At 50.7% G+C, this 14,127-nt stretch overlaps 1 protein-coding gene and 1 long non-coding RNA gene across 3 annotated transcripts; one reads left to right on the forward strand and one right to left on the reverse strand.

Annotated features, from left to right (window-relative positions):
• Window positions 1-10: 10 nt before the first annotated feature.
• Window positions 11-13,336, reverse strand: LOC105924491 (tropomyosin alpha-4 chain). Of its 2 annotated transcripts, none has more exons than XM_036135660.1 (9): window positions 13,113-13,336; window positions 8,765-8,908; window positions 8,517-8,650; window positions 5,535-5,652; window positions 2,630-2,700; window positions 1,663-1,738; window positions 1,023-1,085; window positions 875-944; window positions 11-569 (listed from the first exon to the last, which is right to left on the reverse strand). In XM_036135660.1, exons 2-9 carry the CDS (start codon window positions 8,897-8,899, stop codon window positions 487-489), a joined length of 750 nt encoding a protein of 249 aa, XP_035991553.1. In that variant the 5' UTR covers window positions 8,900-8,908; window positions 13,113-13,336; the 3' UTR covers window positions 11-486. The 2 variants fall into 2 exon arrangements, with proteins under 2 accessions (XP_035991553.1, XP_035991552.1); XM_036135659.1 differs by lacking the exon at window positions 1,663-1,738 and adding an exon at window positions 1,397-1,472 and having other exon boundaries at window positions 13,113-13,334.
• Window positions 1,728-2,016, forward strand: LOC118562732. Its single transcript, XR_004930793.1, has 2 exons — window positions 1,728-1,845; window positions 1,930-2,016. It is a non-coding gene; the product is annotated as an uncharacterized LOC118562732 (long non-coding RNA).
• Window positions 13,337-14,127: the final 791 nt, after the last annotated feature.

A 14,127-nucleotide genomic window follows, 5' to 3' on the forward strand; every position in this document is an offset into this window, starting at 1 on the left:
ACCGTCTCGGTTCAGGTTTACATGCGCTGCTTTTATTTTATAAAATCTTTTCACTTTGGGTCATTACAATGAGCTGTGACATCATCGCAGTGATGACATCAAGTAAAAACACTATTACATCATCGTGGGGGTGTCTGATCTCTGATTGGCCCCTGGCTCACCGTATTTGGCAGTGGAATGTCTTTCCATGATTGGCTGATCACACTTAAACCACGCCTCTCAGAAACAAACTTATTGGCTGAAATATTTGGCCCTAATCAGGAATGAATGATGAAAGGAAACTAAACGTTCAGAGAAAACACTGAATTAGTCGTAAACGAGGGCTGGCGTTAGTGAGCGGGTTAAAACAGAACAATTCATCAGACAGAAGGAATGTGTGACATCAGGAATCAGACAGGAGGCCACGCCCTCACACCTGTCCACTAGGGGCAGCGTCAGCAGGCTAGCCATCAGAGCTTCCTGTTAGGCGCCACAGTGGGAGGAGCTTCAGCAGGAGTTGAGCTCCTCCATGGTCTGATTCAGGGTGGCCTGCAGCTCCATGTTGGCGCTTCTAGCTGAAGTCAGGGCGTCTGGAACGACAGGAAGAGTCAGACACCATCCACCGCTCCCCAAAACGGACCAATTACACGTCAGCTACGGCGTGAACCAATCAATGATCAGCGACCAATCAGAGCTCAGACGGGATCTTTACTGCCGTTCTGTAACAATCAGTGCTGATGGCTCCAGTCTGGACTAAAATGTTCTGCTGAGGCGACCTGAGCTCGGTGCCGCCGGCAGACGGAGGCGGAGCCTCTGGACGCACCTGAAGTTCCTCGAATGACTGGAGCTCTGATTGGTTAGTGACCATTAATCGTCCTTTCAGGAAACACCTCACCTTCCAGATCATCCACGGTTTTCTCCAGCTTGGCCACCGTACGTTCCGCAAACTCTGCTCTGGTCTCCGCCTGAAACAGGAAGTGACAGGAAGGTAACAGGAAGTGGTCAGGAAGGTGAGGGGAAACACCTGCAGACGCGTGGCTCACCTCCTTCAGTTTGCTGCTCAGGTTCTTGATCTCCTCCTCGTAGCGGTCCTCCTTCAGAGAGTACTGCGAGACAGAAAGAGACGGCGTCCAATCAGAGCGCAGCTGTACCAACAGAGGTACAGCTCACCTGTACAGGTGTCAGAGCTCAGGTGAGCGAGTCAGTGGATCAGACTGCAGATCTAACACACGTCCGCCTCGTTTGTTTTAGCTGGAGGCTGCTAATTCTGATTTTCTGCCTGCTGGTGAACGCACCATCAGAACCTCTGACCAGTTCTCAGGTGCTTCTGGACCAGAGGTTCTGCAGGTGAGCAGTTCTCAGGTGCTTCTGGACCAGAGGACGGACAGAACCCCCACGCCCTGCGCCTCCATCCTACCTTCTCAGCCTGCGCCTCCAGAGACTTGGCGCTGGTGAACACGGTTTTCAGCTCCTCCTCCACCTGCCGACACTTACTGCAGAGAACACATGGTGTCAGATAGGTGTGGGCGTGGCCTGCTGTCAGGTGTGTGTTAGAGCGCACAGCGGGTGGAGGAGGGGCTGAAGCAGCAGGTAAAGGTCTGAGGTCATGGAGGCAGCAGGAGGTGAGGAGGAGGAGCTTCACCGCTCTGACCGACAGGAGGGAGGTCATGTGACCTGCAGTACCTTGTCTTCAGATGCCTGCAGGCTCTTCAGTGATTGGTCGAAACTCCTCAGCTGCTCCTCCAGCCTCCGGACCTTACTGTTAGACAGGTGAGAAAGAAACGTAAAGAGAGCGGCGTAGCGAGAGACAGAGACCACGCCAACAGGAGGAACATGAAGACGCAGCTGAAGAAAGACCACAGACAGGTGCGCACAGACAGGTGCGCACAGACAGGTGCGCACAGACAGGTGCGCACAGACAGGTGCGCACAGACAGGTGCGCACAGACAGGTGCGCACAGACAGGTGCGCACAGACAGGTGGAGAACGACAGAGAGAAGAACAGAAGAAACCAGCCGAGAGCAAACAGCCAGAAAAAGGCGGACACGGACAGGTGGGGATGGACAGGTGGAGATGGACAGGTAGGGATGGACAGGTGGGGATGGACAGGTGGAGATGGTGGAGACAGGTAGGGATGTAGCAGCACATGCAGCAGTTTCCATGGTAACAAACAGGTAAAAAAACAAGGAGGCTCTCAGTCAGCTAGAGGTCATCAGTGTGACATCATCAGGTGCATAACAGGTGAAACAGGTGATGGTGGAGCTTCCTGCAGGTCTGCAGTGACCAGGAACCACGGCTGGCGGCGCCGGCAGAACCGCAGGACGGTTCTGGAGAGAACGGCTAATTCTGCAGACGCAGCTGAACCTAGCAGAGGAGCTCACCTTCCACTCCGATTGGCTGCTTTGGGCTCAATCTGATACATGTCTGCTCGCTATTGGCTGTCAGCGTGGAACCACAGCAGAACCACAGCAGAACCACAGCAGAACCAGGGCTGTGGAACCCAACGAGGCTCATATTTATGTTTCTCTCGTCTTTAGTTGTGTTCGCAGCCTTGCTGCTGAATAACCGTAAGTCAACAAAGTGGAAAACACTTTAATTTCTACTCCTGCCCAGGTGTGGAGCTGCTGCTGTGTGGGAGGGGCTTGGTTCACCTGTCCGCCTGCTCGGCCCGGTCTTCGGCCCGCTCCAGCTCTCCTTCAACCATCACCAGTTTACGAGCCACCTGTGGAACAAAGAGGACCCGTCAGCAGCAGCCTTTGTCTTCCTGGGGGGGGGGGGTTTAGCAGGCTTTAAACGGGGAAGTCACAGTGGGTGGAGGAGCACTTTGACACCAACAATGGCCACCAGACGTGGAGATGACTGCACCTGTACGCATCAGGACTATAACAGCGTACAGGTGACCACGCCTCTTCTACCTTCAGCAGCACCACCAGGTGTTACCGCCTAAAAACGATCAACACGGAGCTGCAGGCCCGTCAGGGCGTCGCCCGTCTTTAAATTCACCTGTGGACACGCCCATCCTTAAAGCCGGGCGTACGCCGTACGAGTTTTTGCCCTTTTCACGCCGATTCTTCAGTCGTACGAGAATTTTTTGGATCGATGCACGTCCTGCGTCGTCGTATCCGGGCGTAACGAGGGGCGACTCCCTCTCACCACCACCTCCCCATCAGCAATCAGACGGTGATGGTGAGCGCCTCCTGCTGTTCAAGTGGAGTTATGACCGTCTACGAGCAGATTTCCCCCGACCTCTCCCAAAGATTCTTCTTCGTCTTCTCAGAGGAAAACAGGAGTGGAGAGAATCATGGCGGCGGTACGTGTGACATGGAGTCAGACTACGGAGCAGCAACTGGTAGAATTACCAAAGCAGCGTTTAGTTCTAGTGAGCCTCACGTTTAACAGAGAACATCAACATTTCCGCCTTTTTCTTCATCTGCTGTTGACGTTTGGCTTCCAGGTAGACGAGTCTGAGTAGCGCCACCTCTCTGCGGGGCTGAGTCCAACGTTTGGTTTCTAGACGCTCAGTGTGAGCGGTCAGGTCGTAGCAGAGCGTCGCACAGTAAGAACAGAGATGGAGAACTTTTAAACGCTGGTTTGGTCGTACAGTTTGAGCTGGACATGAGAACCATGACTGAAGACATCGTACAGCGTGAGCCCGGCGTTAGACGCACAAAGGATGTGATCCATGTGGGTCTGGAGGCTCTGCAGTTTGTAGATGCATGCAAAGAAAACTGACTAACTTACTACTACAGATGAAAAAGATCTACTAAGTTCACGAAGCCCTGATGGGGAGGAAGAATTTACGCTCAGGAAACCACATTCCTGATATAAATCAAGCACAGCTATAAAGTCTAAAGGCAACCTTTGGTACCGCTGTACAGGTGAGACAAAATAATATTTTTACACTGAAACCACGACAGCAAATGTCAGAATGTCTGGAGGACATCAGGGTCTGTTTCTCTCTATCGAGTTCTATTGTTCTTCAATTATGTGTTGCTTATCATCATTTCAGCTTTTAACTTTTTGTTCTCTCTCTTTTTTCTTCATAGAAGGTACACCTGGTCTGGTGTTCTGTTAGCTGTGACATCATCAGGGGAGGCAGATCATCCTCTATTACCATCTACCATAGAAAGTACTCCTGGGTCAATGTGAGCTTCTGTGCTTTCTGTGTCTCTGCTCTGTCTTCTCTAACATAGAAAGTACTCCTGGGTCAATGTGAGCTTCTGAGCTTTCTGTGTCTCTGCTCTGTCTTCTCTAACATAGAAAGTACTCCTGGGTCAATGTGAGCTTCTGATCTTTCTGTGTCTCTGCTCTGTCTTCTCTAACATAGAAAGTACTCCTGGGTCAATGTGAGCTTCTGAGCTTTCTGTGTCTCTGCTCTGTCTTCTCTAACATAGAAAGTACTCCTGGGTCAATGTGAGCTTCTGAGCTTTCTGTGTCTCTGCTCTGTCTTCTCTACCATAGAAAGTACCCCTGGGTCAATGTGAGCTTCTGAGCTTTCTGTGTCTCTGCTCTGTCTTCTCTAACATAGAAAGTACTCCTGGGTCAATGTGAGCTTCTGTGCTTTCTGTGTCTCTGCTCTGTCTTCTCTAACATAGAAAGTACTCCTGGGTCAATGTGAGCTTCTGAGCTTTCTGTGTCTCTGCTCTGTCTTCTCTAACATAGAAAGTACTCCTGGGTCAATGTGAGCTTCTGTGCTTTCTGTGTCTCTGCTCTGTCTTCTCTAACATAGAAAGTACTCCTGGGTCAATGTGAGCTTCTGAGCTTTCTGTGTCTCTGCTCTGTCTTCTCTAAGCCCCAGTGGGTGGAGGCAGATGAGCGTTCACACTGAGCCTGGTTCTGCTGGAGGTTCTCCTCCCTGTTAAAGGGGAGTTTTCCTCTCCACTGTCGCTTCATGCATGCTCAGTATGAGGGATTGCTGCAAAGCCATCAACAATGCAGACGACTGTCCACTGTGGCTCTACGCTCTTTCAGGAGGAGTGAATGCTGCTTGGAGAGACTTGATGCAACCTGCTGGGTTTCCTTAGAGAGGAAACTTTTGACCAATCTGTATAATATGATTGATTTGACTTTGGAAAGAACCTTGAGATGACATGTTTCATGAAATGGGGCTATATAAATAAAATTGAATTGCTATATTGGTAATTTAAGAAAAAAAAAATCATTTTTGGAAAAAAAACATTACAAAATAGCATGAAAATCCTTTGGGGAATATTTACCGTCTGCATCATCTAGCAGCATAAAATCAGTAAAATGAAGAGAAAATGTTGCTTCAGAACTTCTTCCTCTGCTGAGTGTAAAACTAAGCGTTCAGCAAAGGAACCACACAGACTGTCTAAGCGGCGTTAAGCAGATTCATGGCATCTGAAAGATCTCAGCTTTCTGTTAGGATCCACAACGCCTCCTGGAGAGATTCAGAAAGATTCTGATCCACGTTTAAAGCCCGCTAAAATGGACGGTACCGGTACCGCTGGGTCGGGTCGGGCTTATTGATTTAGGACCAGCAGAGGAGGCAGGTTCTCAGTGCGGTTCTCCACATGGAGGAACCTTAGCAGGTACCTCCTCATATTTGCGGTCGGCCTCCTCAGCGATCAGCTTGGCCTCCCTCAGCTGGACCTCCAGCTGCTCCATCTTCTCCTCGTCTTTCAGAGCTCGGTTCTCGATCACCTTCATCCCTCTGTGGACAGGTGAGTAGGAGGAGGGGTCAGACAGGTGAGTAGGAGGAGGGGTCAGACAGGTGAGTAGGGGGGGTCAGACAGGTGAGAAGGAGGAGGGGTCAGACAGGTGAGTAGGAGGAGGGGTCAGACAGGTGAGTAGGGGAGGGGTCAGACAGGTGAGGGGTCAGACAGGTGAGGGGTCAGACAGGTGAGAAGGAGGGGTCAGACAGGTGAGTAGGAGGAGGGGGCAGACAGGTGAGGGGTCAGACAGGTGAGTAATAGGGCTCAGACAGGTGAGTAGGAGGGGTCAGACAGGTGAGAAGGAGGGGTCAGACAGGTGAGTAGGAGGAGGGGTCAGACAGGTGAGTAGGAGGAGGGGTCAGACAGGTGAGTAGGGGAGGGGTCAGACAGGTGAGAAGGAGGGGTCAGACAGGTGAGTAGGAGGGGTCAGACAGGTGAGTAGGAGGAGGGGTCAGACAGGTGAGTAGGAGGAGGGGTCAGACAGGTGAGTAGGAGGAGGGGTCAGACAGGTGAGTAGGGGAGGGGTCAGACAGGTGAGAAGGAGGGGTCAGACAGGTGAGAAGGAGGGGTCAGACAGGTGAGAAGGAGGGGTCAGACAGGTGAGTAGGAGGAGGGGTCAGACAGGTGAGTAGGAGGAGGGGTCAGACAGGTGAGTAGGGGAGGGATCAGACAGGTGAGGGGCCAGACAGGTGAGTAGGAGGAGGGGTCAGACAGGTGAGTAGGAGGAGGGGTCAGACAGGTGAGTAGGAGGAGGGGTCAGACAGGTGAGAAGGAGGGGTCAGACAGGTGAGTAATAGGGGTCAGACAGGTAAGTAATAGGGGGCAGACAGGTGAGTAGGAGGGGTCAGACAGGTGAGTAGGAGGAGGGGTCAGACAGGTGAGTAGGAGGAGGGGCCAGACAGGTGAGTAGGAGGAGGGGTCAGACAGGTGAGTAGGAGGAGGGGTCAGACAGGTGAGTAGTGGAGGGGTCAGACAGGTGAGTAATAGGGGTCAGACAGGTGAGTAGGAGGAGGGGGCAGACAGGTGAGTAGGAGGAGGGGGCAGACAGGTGAGTAGGTGGAGGGGTCAGACAGGTGAGTAGGGGAGGGGTCAGACAGGTGAGGGGCCAGACAGGTGAGTAGGAGGAGGGGTCAGACAGGTGAGGGGCCAGACAGGTGAGTAGGAGGAGGGGTCAGACAGGTGAGTAATAGGGGTCAGACAGGTGAGTAGGAGGAGGGGTCAGACAGGTGAGTAGGAGGAGGGGTCAGACAGGTGAGTAATAGGGGTCAGACAGGTGAGTAATAGGGGTCAGACAGGTGAGTAGGTGGAGGGGTCAGACAGGTGAGTAGGGGAGGGGTCAGACAGGTGAGGGGCCAGACAGGTGAGTAGAAGGAGGGGTCAGACAGGTGAGTAATAGGGGTCAGACAGGTGAGTAGGAGTGGGCAGACCGGTGAGTATGGGGGGTCAGACAGGTGAGTAGGAGGGGTCAGACAGGTGAGTAGGAGGGGTCAGACAGGTGAGTAATAGGGGTCAGACAGGTGAGTAGGAGGGGTCAGACAGGTGAGTAATAGGGGTCAGACAGGTGAGTAATAGGGGCCAGACAGGTGAGTAGGAGGGGTCAGACAGGTGAGTATGGGGGGTCAGACAGGTGAGTATGGGGGGGTCAGACAGGTGAGTATGGGGGCTCAGACAGGTGAGTATGGGGGGGCAGACAGGTGAGTAGGAGGGGTCAGACAGGTGAGTATGGGGGGTCAGACAGGTGAGTAGGAGTGGGCAGACCGGTGAGTATGGGGGGTCAGACAGGTGAGTAGGAGGGGTCAGACAGGTGAGTAGGAGGGGTCAGACAGGTGAGTAATAGGGGTCAGACAGGTGAGTAGGAGGGGTCAGACAGGTGAGTAATAGGGGTCAGACAGGTGAGTAGGAGGGGTCAGACAGGTGAGTATGGGGGGGGCAGACAGGTGAGTATGGGGGGGGCAGACAGGTGAGTAGGGGGGGTCAGACAGGTGAGTATGGGGGGGGGCAGACAGGTGAGTAGGGGGGGGGCAGACAGGTGAGTAGGAGGGGTCAGACAGGTGAGTAGGAGGGGTCAGACAGGTGAGTAGGAGGGGTCAGACAGGTGAGTAATAGGGGTCAGACAGGTGAGTAGGAGGGGTCAGACAGGTGAGTATGGGGGGGTCAGACAGGTGAGTATGGGGGGGGCAGACAGGTGAGTAGGGGGGGGGCAGACAGGTGAGTAGGGGGGGTCAGACAGGTGAGTAGGGGGGGGCAGACAGGTGAGTAGGAGGGGTCAGACAGGTGAGTAGGAGGGGTCAGACAGGTGAGTAGGAGGGGGCAGACAGGTGAGTAGGAGGGGGCAGACAGGTGAGTATGGGGGGGCAGACAGGTGAGTAGGAGGGGTCAGACAGGTGAGTAGGAGGGGTCAGACAGGTGAGTAATAGGGGTCAGACAGGTGAGTAGGAGGGGTCAGACAGGTGAGTAATAGGGGTCAGACAGGTGAGTAGGAGGGGGCAGACAGGTGAGTAATAGGGGGCAGACAGGTGAGTATGGGGGGTCAGACAGGTGAGTATGGGGGGGTCAGACAGGTGAGTAGGAGGGGTCAGACAGGTGAGTAGGAGGGGTCAGACAGGTGAGTAGGAGGAGGGGTCAGACAGGTGAGTAATAGGGGTCAGACAGGTGAGTATGGGGGGGGCAGACAGGTGAGTATGGGGGCTCAGACAGGTGAGTATGGGGGGGCAGACAGGTGAGTATGGGGGGGTCAGACAGGTGAGTAGGGGGGGCAGACAGGTGAGTAGGGGGGGCAGACAGGTGAGTATGGGGGGGCAGACAGGTGAGTAGGAGGGGTCAGACAGGTGAGTAGGGGGGGGCAGACAGGTGAGCTACTCACCTCTCACTCTCATCAGCGACCTTCTCCACCTCGTCAAGCTTCCGCAGAGCGGTGGCCAGACGCTCCTGGACCCGGTCCAGGTTCTCCTCGCTGAGCTGCAGCCGCCGGCTCAGAGACGTCACCTCGCCCTCCGCCTGCGAGACAAAGATCAGGGTTAAAGGAGCAACCTCAGCGCCGCTCCAGGTTTATCGGACCTTTATGGACCTCCAGAACCAGGCCGTCCCCTACAGAGAAACCCGACAGCGTACCTCCTCCCGGGTCCTCTTCTCCTTCTCCACCTCCCTCTGCAGCCGCTCGGCTCGCTCCTCCGCCTCCTCCGCCTGGTCCTGCAGCACCTTGATCTTCTTCTTCACCGCATCGATGCTGTTCATGCCTCCGCTCATCTTCGTCACCTGCAGGAGAACAGCAGCCGGTCAGTGGGGCGCTGAAGGTCCAACGGCGGACCCGACCCGTTTAGAATATTCAACAGAACCGGTTCATTTATCAGCGCTCTGAGAAGTGGACCCGTCATCTGACCCTGCAGGTCTTTGGGTTTATTGGTTCCGGTTGTTTGTAAGTTCTGGAAGTGGAGCGGAAGTTAAGGTGGAAAAAGTCCAGCTCACTAACCGGATCCCAGCTCCACGCGGACCAGAACCAACATGGCGGCCCAGAACGCCGCCGTTCCTCTTTGGAAACCGGTTCATTCCTGACCCGGTCTGGACCTACAGGTGAGTCCGCTGAACGAGGGGGGGGGGGGGGGGTATTACTAAAATCTCTGATTTTATTTTACCAAATACAATTAAGAATGTTTTCATTTCTCAAAAAAGAAATAAAAGGAATTCGTTCACAAACTGTTGTGTCAAGCATTTCTTCTGGAAGTTAAACCTGAATTTAATAATAATAATAATAATTATAGTTATTATTATTATTATTATTATTATTATTATTATTATTATTATTATTATTATTATTATTATTACCACCCATGCTGGTAAACAAGATAAGGTGAAATGTTTCAGCAGATATTCAGCGCCGCTGCTCTTCTCTACTGGAAACATTTATTCTGCATCGCTCAGCCCCAGAACATTTCCCTTAGAAAGCTCTCACAGGTCAAAAAACCCGCACAGATAAAACCTGAAACGTTCTGCAACCTGCATCCGGTTCTGACCCGCCGTGTTCTGAAAGTCCAACGGCTGCAGAACCAAGCAGGCAGAACCAAGCAGGCAGAACCGGGCTGACTACAGTCCACCTCCACCGCCTCACGTCCTCCAAAGCGTCGTCTGCTAGTCGCTCTTCCAGTGGCGGCTGGTGAAAAAAATAAATCTTGGTGGGGCTGGCCAATAGATTTCCCTGCCTAACCCACTACATGCATTTAAATTAAAAGTCGGAAAATTACTACGATTCCACAATAAGCATTTAATTAATAAACAAACATTGTTCACAAAGGATTATTTTGGTGGTTTTGTTTTATTAATCCTTATTAATCATTATAAATTTATTATATATTATTAATCCTTTTCACAGACTCATGCCAGAGGGTTTGCATACATTGTACATGTACGTATATTATTACGAAACAAACGTTTACGTCTTGACTTAAATATATATCCTATTTTTTTATTTATATAATTATTTCAGTAGAACAATGACTAGCGCAGAATGAAGTTGTATTTACCGGAGATGAAGTGTAGACTGCAAATTCTGTCGTAGTATGATGGCCCCCCCCCCAGTCCATTGGGAGTGTCTGCCTGCGTTCTTTTCATTGAAAATATCAATTTCTTTATTCTTTCTTCTGTAAACGAAAGAAACGTACATCCGACGATTTGGAATGCCTCTGTGTGCAACCGGGAGCACAACAAGTCGTAGGCATTCTTTAGATTCCACAAATAAACTAAAAGTACGCTCTAATTCACCCGTTTAGTCACGCTGGTAAGTGAAAACAGTTCTGTTTCTGCCGACCACCGTTACCCGGATGTAGCTCGGGACGTCACGCTGATGTCACGCGTGATCTAGTCTATACACCTATCACTGTGCAGCTAGGGCTACGACTCTAGGAGCCCCAAAGCCATTCATTTTGGCGATGCTGATTGGCCAAATATTTATAAATCTTCCCTAGCAACAGTATACGATTGGTTATTTCACTACACTTGTAGGGCTTCTTGAGTCACAGCCCCAAAAGTGTAGAAGAAGAGAAATGATACGTTCTGTTGGTGGAAATGCAGTTAAATGAGAGTCAATTAGTAGAAGTGTTTTATTAAATTCTTATTACATGTAGCCTCATACTATTAAGTAAAAACTGACAATAATACTTTTAAAATCTATATATATTTTGACTTTTCTCCTCCACATCTAGGGAGGGCAGCGCCCGAGCGCCCCCTATGGGCCAGCCGCCACTGCGCTCTTCTTTGTTCTAACAACGCCGCCTGTCAGCTTCTAACTGTGCAGACACCTGGGAGGTTCCAGCAGGTGAAGAACTACCTGACCAGGAAGTGGAGACACCTGGGAGGTTCCAGCAGGTGAAGAACTACCTGACCAGGAAGTGGAGACACCTGGGAGGTTCCAGCAGGTGAAGAACTACCTGACCAGGAGGTGGAGACACCTGGGAGGTTCCAGCAGGTGAAGAACTACCTGACCAGGAAGTGGAGACACCTGGGAGGTTCCAGCAGGTGAAGAACTACCTGACCAGGAAGTGGAGACACCTGGGAGGTTCCAGCAGGTGAAGAACTACCTGACCAGGAAGTGGAGACACCTGGGAGGTGGAAGGAACTACCTGACTACGTTGTTAATTATTTCACGGTGACTAAAGGAGAACCTCCTGACTAGATCCCAGGTCATCGGCCAGAACTCCTGGACAATGTTCTGCAGCTCTGACCCGGTTTCCCTGCTGGACCACCAGACTGAAGGCGTTTAGGCCCTCTGCGGTTCTTCCTGGGCCCGGTTCAGAGAGCCGGATCAGCGGCTATCCAGAGTATTTCTGGGTCGGTTCCTGCATCGTTTTAGGGCTACGGCGCATTTCTGCACTTTAATAACGCAGACTTAAAGTGATTTAGTTAATATAAAGTCAGCATCAAGCAGGATGGTGAAGCCAAGTTGTGTGAAAACGATGAAGAAATGATTTCAGTAACTCTCATCATCATCATCATCATCATCACCATCATCACCTGCATGTAGATTACAGCCCATTAATGCTGTAGCTGATTAAGCTAAAACAAGAATAACTGATTAAACTTTGTCTTGATTCACTGCCACCAGGTGTCACCTACACACATAATAAATAAATAAATGCCCCCCCATCATCATCCTCCCCCCCCCCCCCCCTTTGGGTATTGGATGAGTGCAGTGTGAGAATACAGCTTTAATTTAAACAATTAACTCATTTTAATTCTCTGCTGCCGTTAAACATTCTGGTTCCTCTGGTTGAGGCCCATTTCCTGCCGGCGCCACGGTGGATCTCCTGATCTGGCTTCCATTGATCAGGGCTTCTTTCCTGCTCGCTTAACGCTGACTTTAGTCACCTGGTGGACATCACCTGTTGTGAAGGTGCAACGCTGAGCCTGACGGCGTCGGCTAGAACTTCTGAGGAGCTGCTTTCTACGTAGGTCGGCCATGCTTTCTGAAGCCGGGTCCGAGCCGGGAACCAGAACCGCACGTTCTTCTACCCCTCTGACCTGCTGGGTCCCTGGACCTGGCCCAGGTGAGACGGCGCCCCTGGCCCAGGTGAGACGGCGCCCCTGGCCCAGGGACAGCTGGGGACACCAGGCCCTTTAGAACATTTCTATCCTCGCTCTGCTCGACCCAGTTGATCAGAACTCCTTCAGCGTGCTGAACACCACCTACGTCTAACTGGTACCGTTGGCGTCTATCTTCTACAGCTAGAACTGGACCTACTCAGGGTGTATACCTGAGCAGGTCCATGTTGATATACCTCTGCTGGGATCAAGTCAAGAACCTCCCTGACGGTTCTTGAAGAACCTTCAGAACCTCATCTAACCCCTGGGACTCAGAACCATGGAGACCGATCTGAAGTGACCCAGACCAGAACCAGAGGAGCAGCAGGCTAGATTTCTGACGGCCTGATTGCTGGACAATCCAAACAAAGAGCAGCTGGCGGAACCGCTGAGCTGCTAAGCAGAACCAGAAGGTTGAAGCTCCTCTGGTCTCCACCTGAACCAGGAACTGCCTGAGCTTTAGAGAACCTGGGCTCTTCCTGGTTTCTCTAACGCTCACTGAATATACTCTGGATCAGCTCCTGGTTCTATTGGCCGCCCTGGTTCTGCTTCCCAGAACCGCTCAGAGTCGGTTCTGTTGCCGCTTCTCGTTTAAATATGTAACTCTTTATTTATATTACTTTAAATGCTCCTAATGTGTTGCTTTTATTTTCTAACCCCACTTTTAGCCCGTGGAGTTTCCAGCTGTCGCAGGAAATGTTCTCTACAGATAAGTGACCCAGCTGTGAGGAAAACTTTTCACTAGTTGCGCTGACGTCACTTCCTGTCCTGTCGGTTCCGACTTCTTCGCTTTTCGATCCTCTAATGGGCCCTAGAAGCCCCAGGCAGGCGGTTCTGGCCCAGTAAGTATCAGGTGTTCCTGCAGAACCCCGCACCCTCCCGAACTTACCTGACGGTTAGCTGCTAGCGGCTAACGGAGCTCTCCGGATCAAACTGCGGCTGCGCGGATTAATAAGCCGTCTCGGTCCCAGGTGATTGGCGTCCCTGTCGCAGCTCCAACTTTGGTACCAGATACAGCGCAGGACTCAGTTCTGGTTCGGGTTCTTCTCCCTCAGCCAACACCCTTTTCCGGGTTAAGTTCCCTCCACTGGAAATGACGTCACCTACTCTTTGTCAGGAAGAGAAGCCGCTGGAGTCACAGTGCTGCCCCCTGCTGGACTCACCTGAAACTGTCGCCAAGCACAGCAGCAGTTCTTTGAAGGCTTTAAATATGAAGTTTAGGGAGTTCATTCGTTTTTGTTGTTTTCGTTATAAACATCGAATCTCATAATACCCCAAATTTCGGAAAACTCTAAAAACTAGCAACTTAGCTTTCCATTAATCAAGAATTACCCAAACAACATGTCATTAATCGTTTGCTCCTTATTTCCTGATGGCAGATGAATAACTTATCAATGAAATCACTTTTCAAGTAGAATCCAGACTGAGGAAGCAAAGATGTCGCACTGGAAGCTTATATATTGCTTTTGTCATCATTTTAATGAAATGGAAGCTCTTTTATGACTCTGACATATTCAAAAATAAATATAGAAATGTATACCGAAACAAAATGCATGCTCAATAAATATACAAGCATTAAACAAATACACAAAAATACAGCAATTAAATGTAAACAGCAATTAAATTATGCATTGATGTAAATGTAAATATCTCATATAATTAGCTTGTTTATTTATTCCTCTTTTTAATAATCACCTCATTTATTTATTTTTCATTATAATTGTTAACTTTATGTATTCGTTTTTAAATGTATTTCTGTCTGTTTTAGTATTCGTATATGTTTGATTCTTCCTTCCTATATTTTTACCCCATTTATTTCTTCCACCCTATTTCTTTCTTTTTCTGTGGACATGATCATCATATTAGACTAACAGTGTTGAAAGAGTCATGTAGGCTACAATTCC

The sequence above is a fragment of the Fundulus heteroclitus genome, chromosome 3 (genome assembly GCF_011125445.2).
Source record: "Fundulus heteroclitus isolate FHET01 chromosome 3, MU-UCD_Fhet_4.1, whole genome shotgun sequence".
Taxonomy (NCBI): domain Eukaryota; kingdom Metazoa; phylum Chordata; class Actinopteri; order Cyprinodontiformes; family Fundulidae; genus Fundulus; species Fundulus heteroclitus.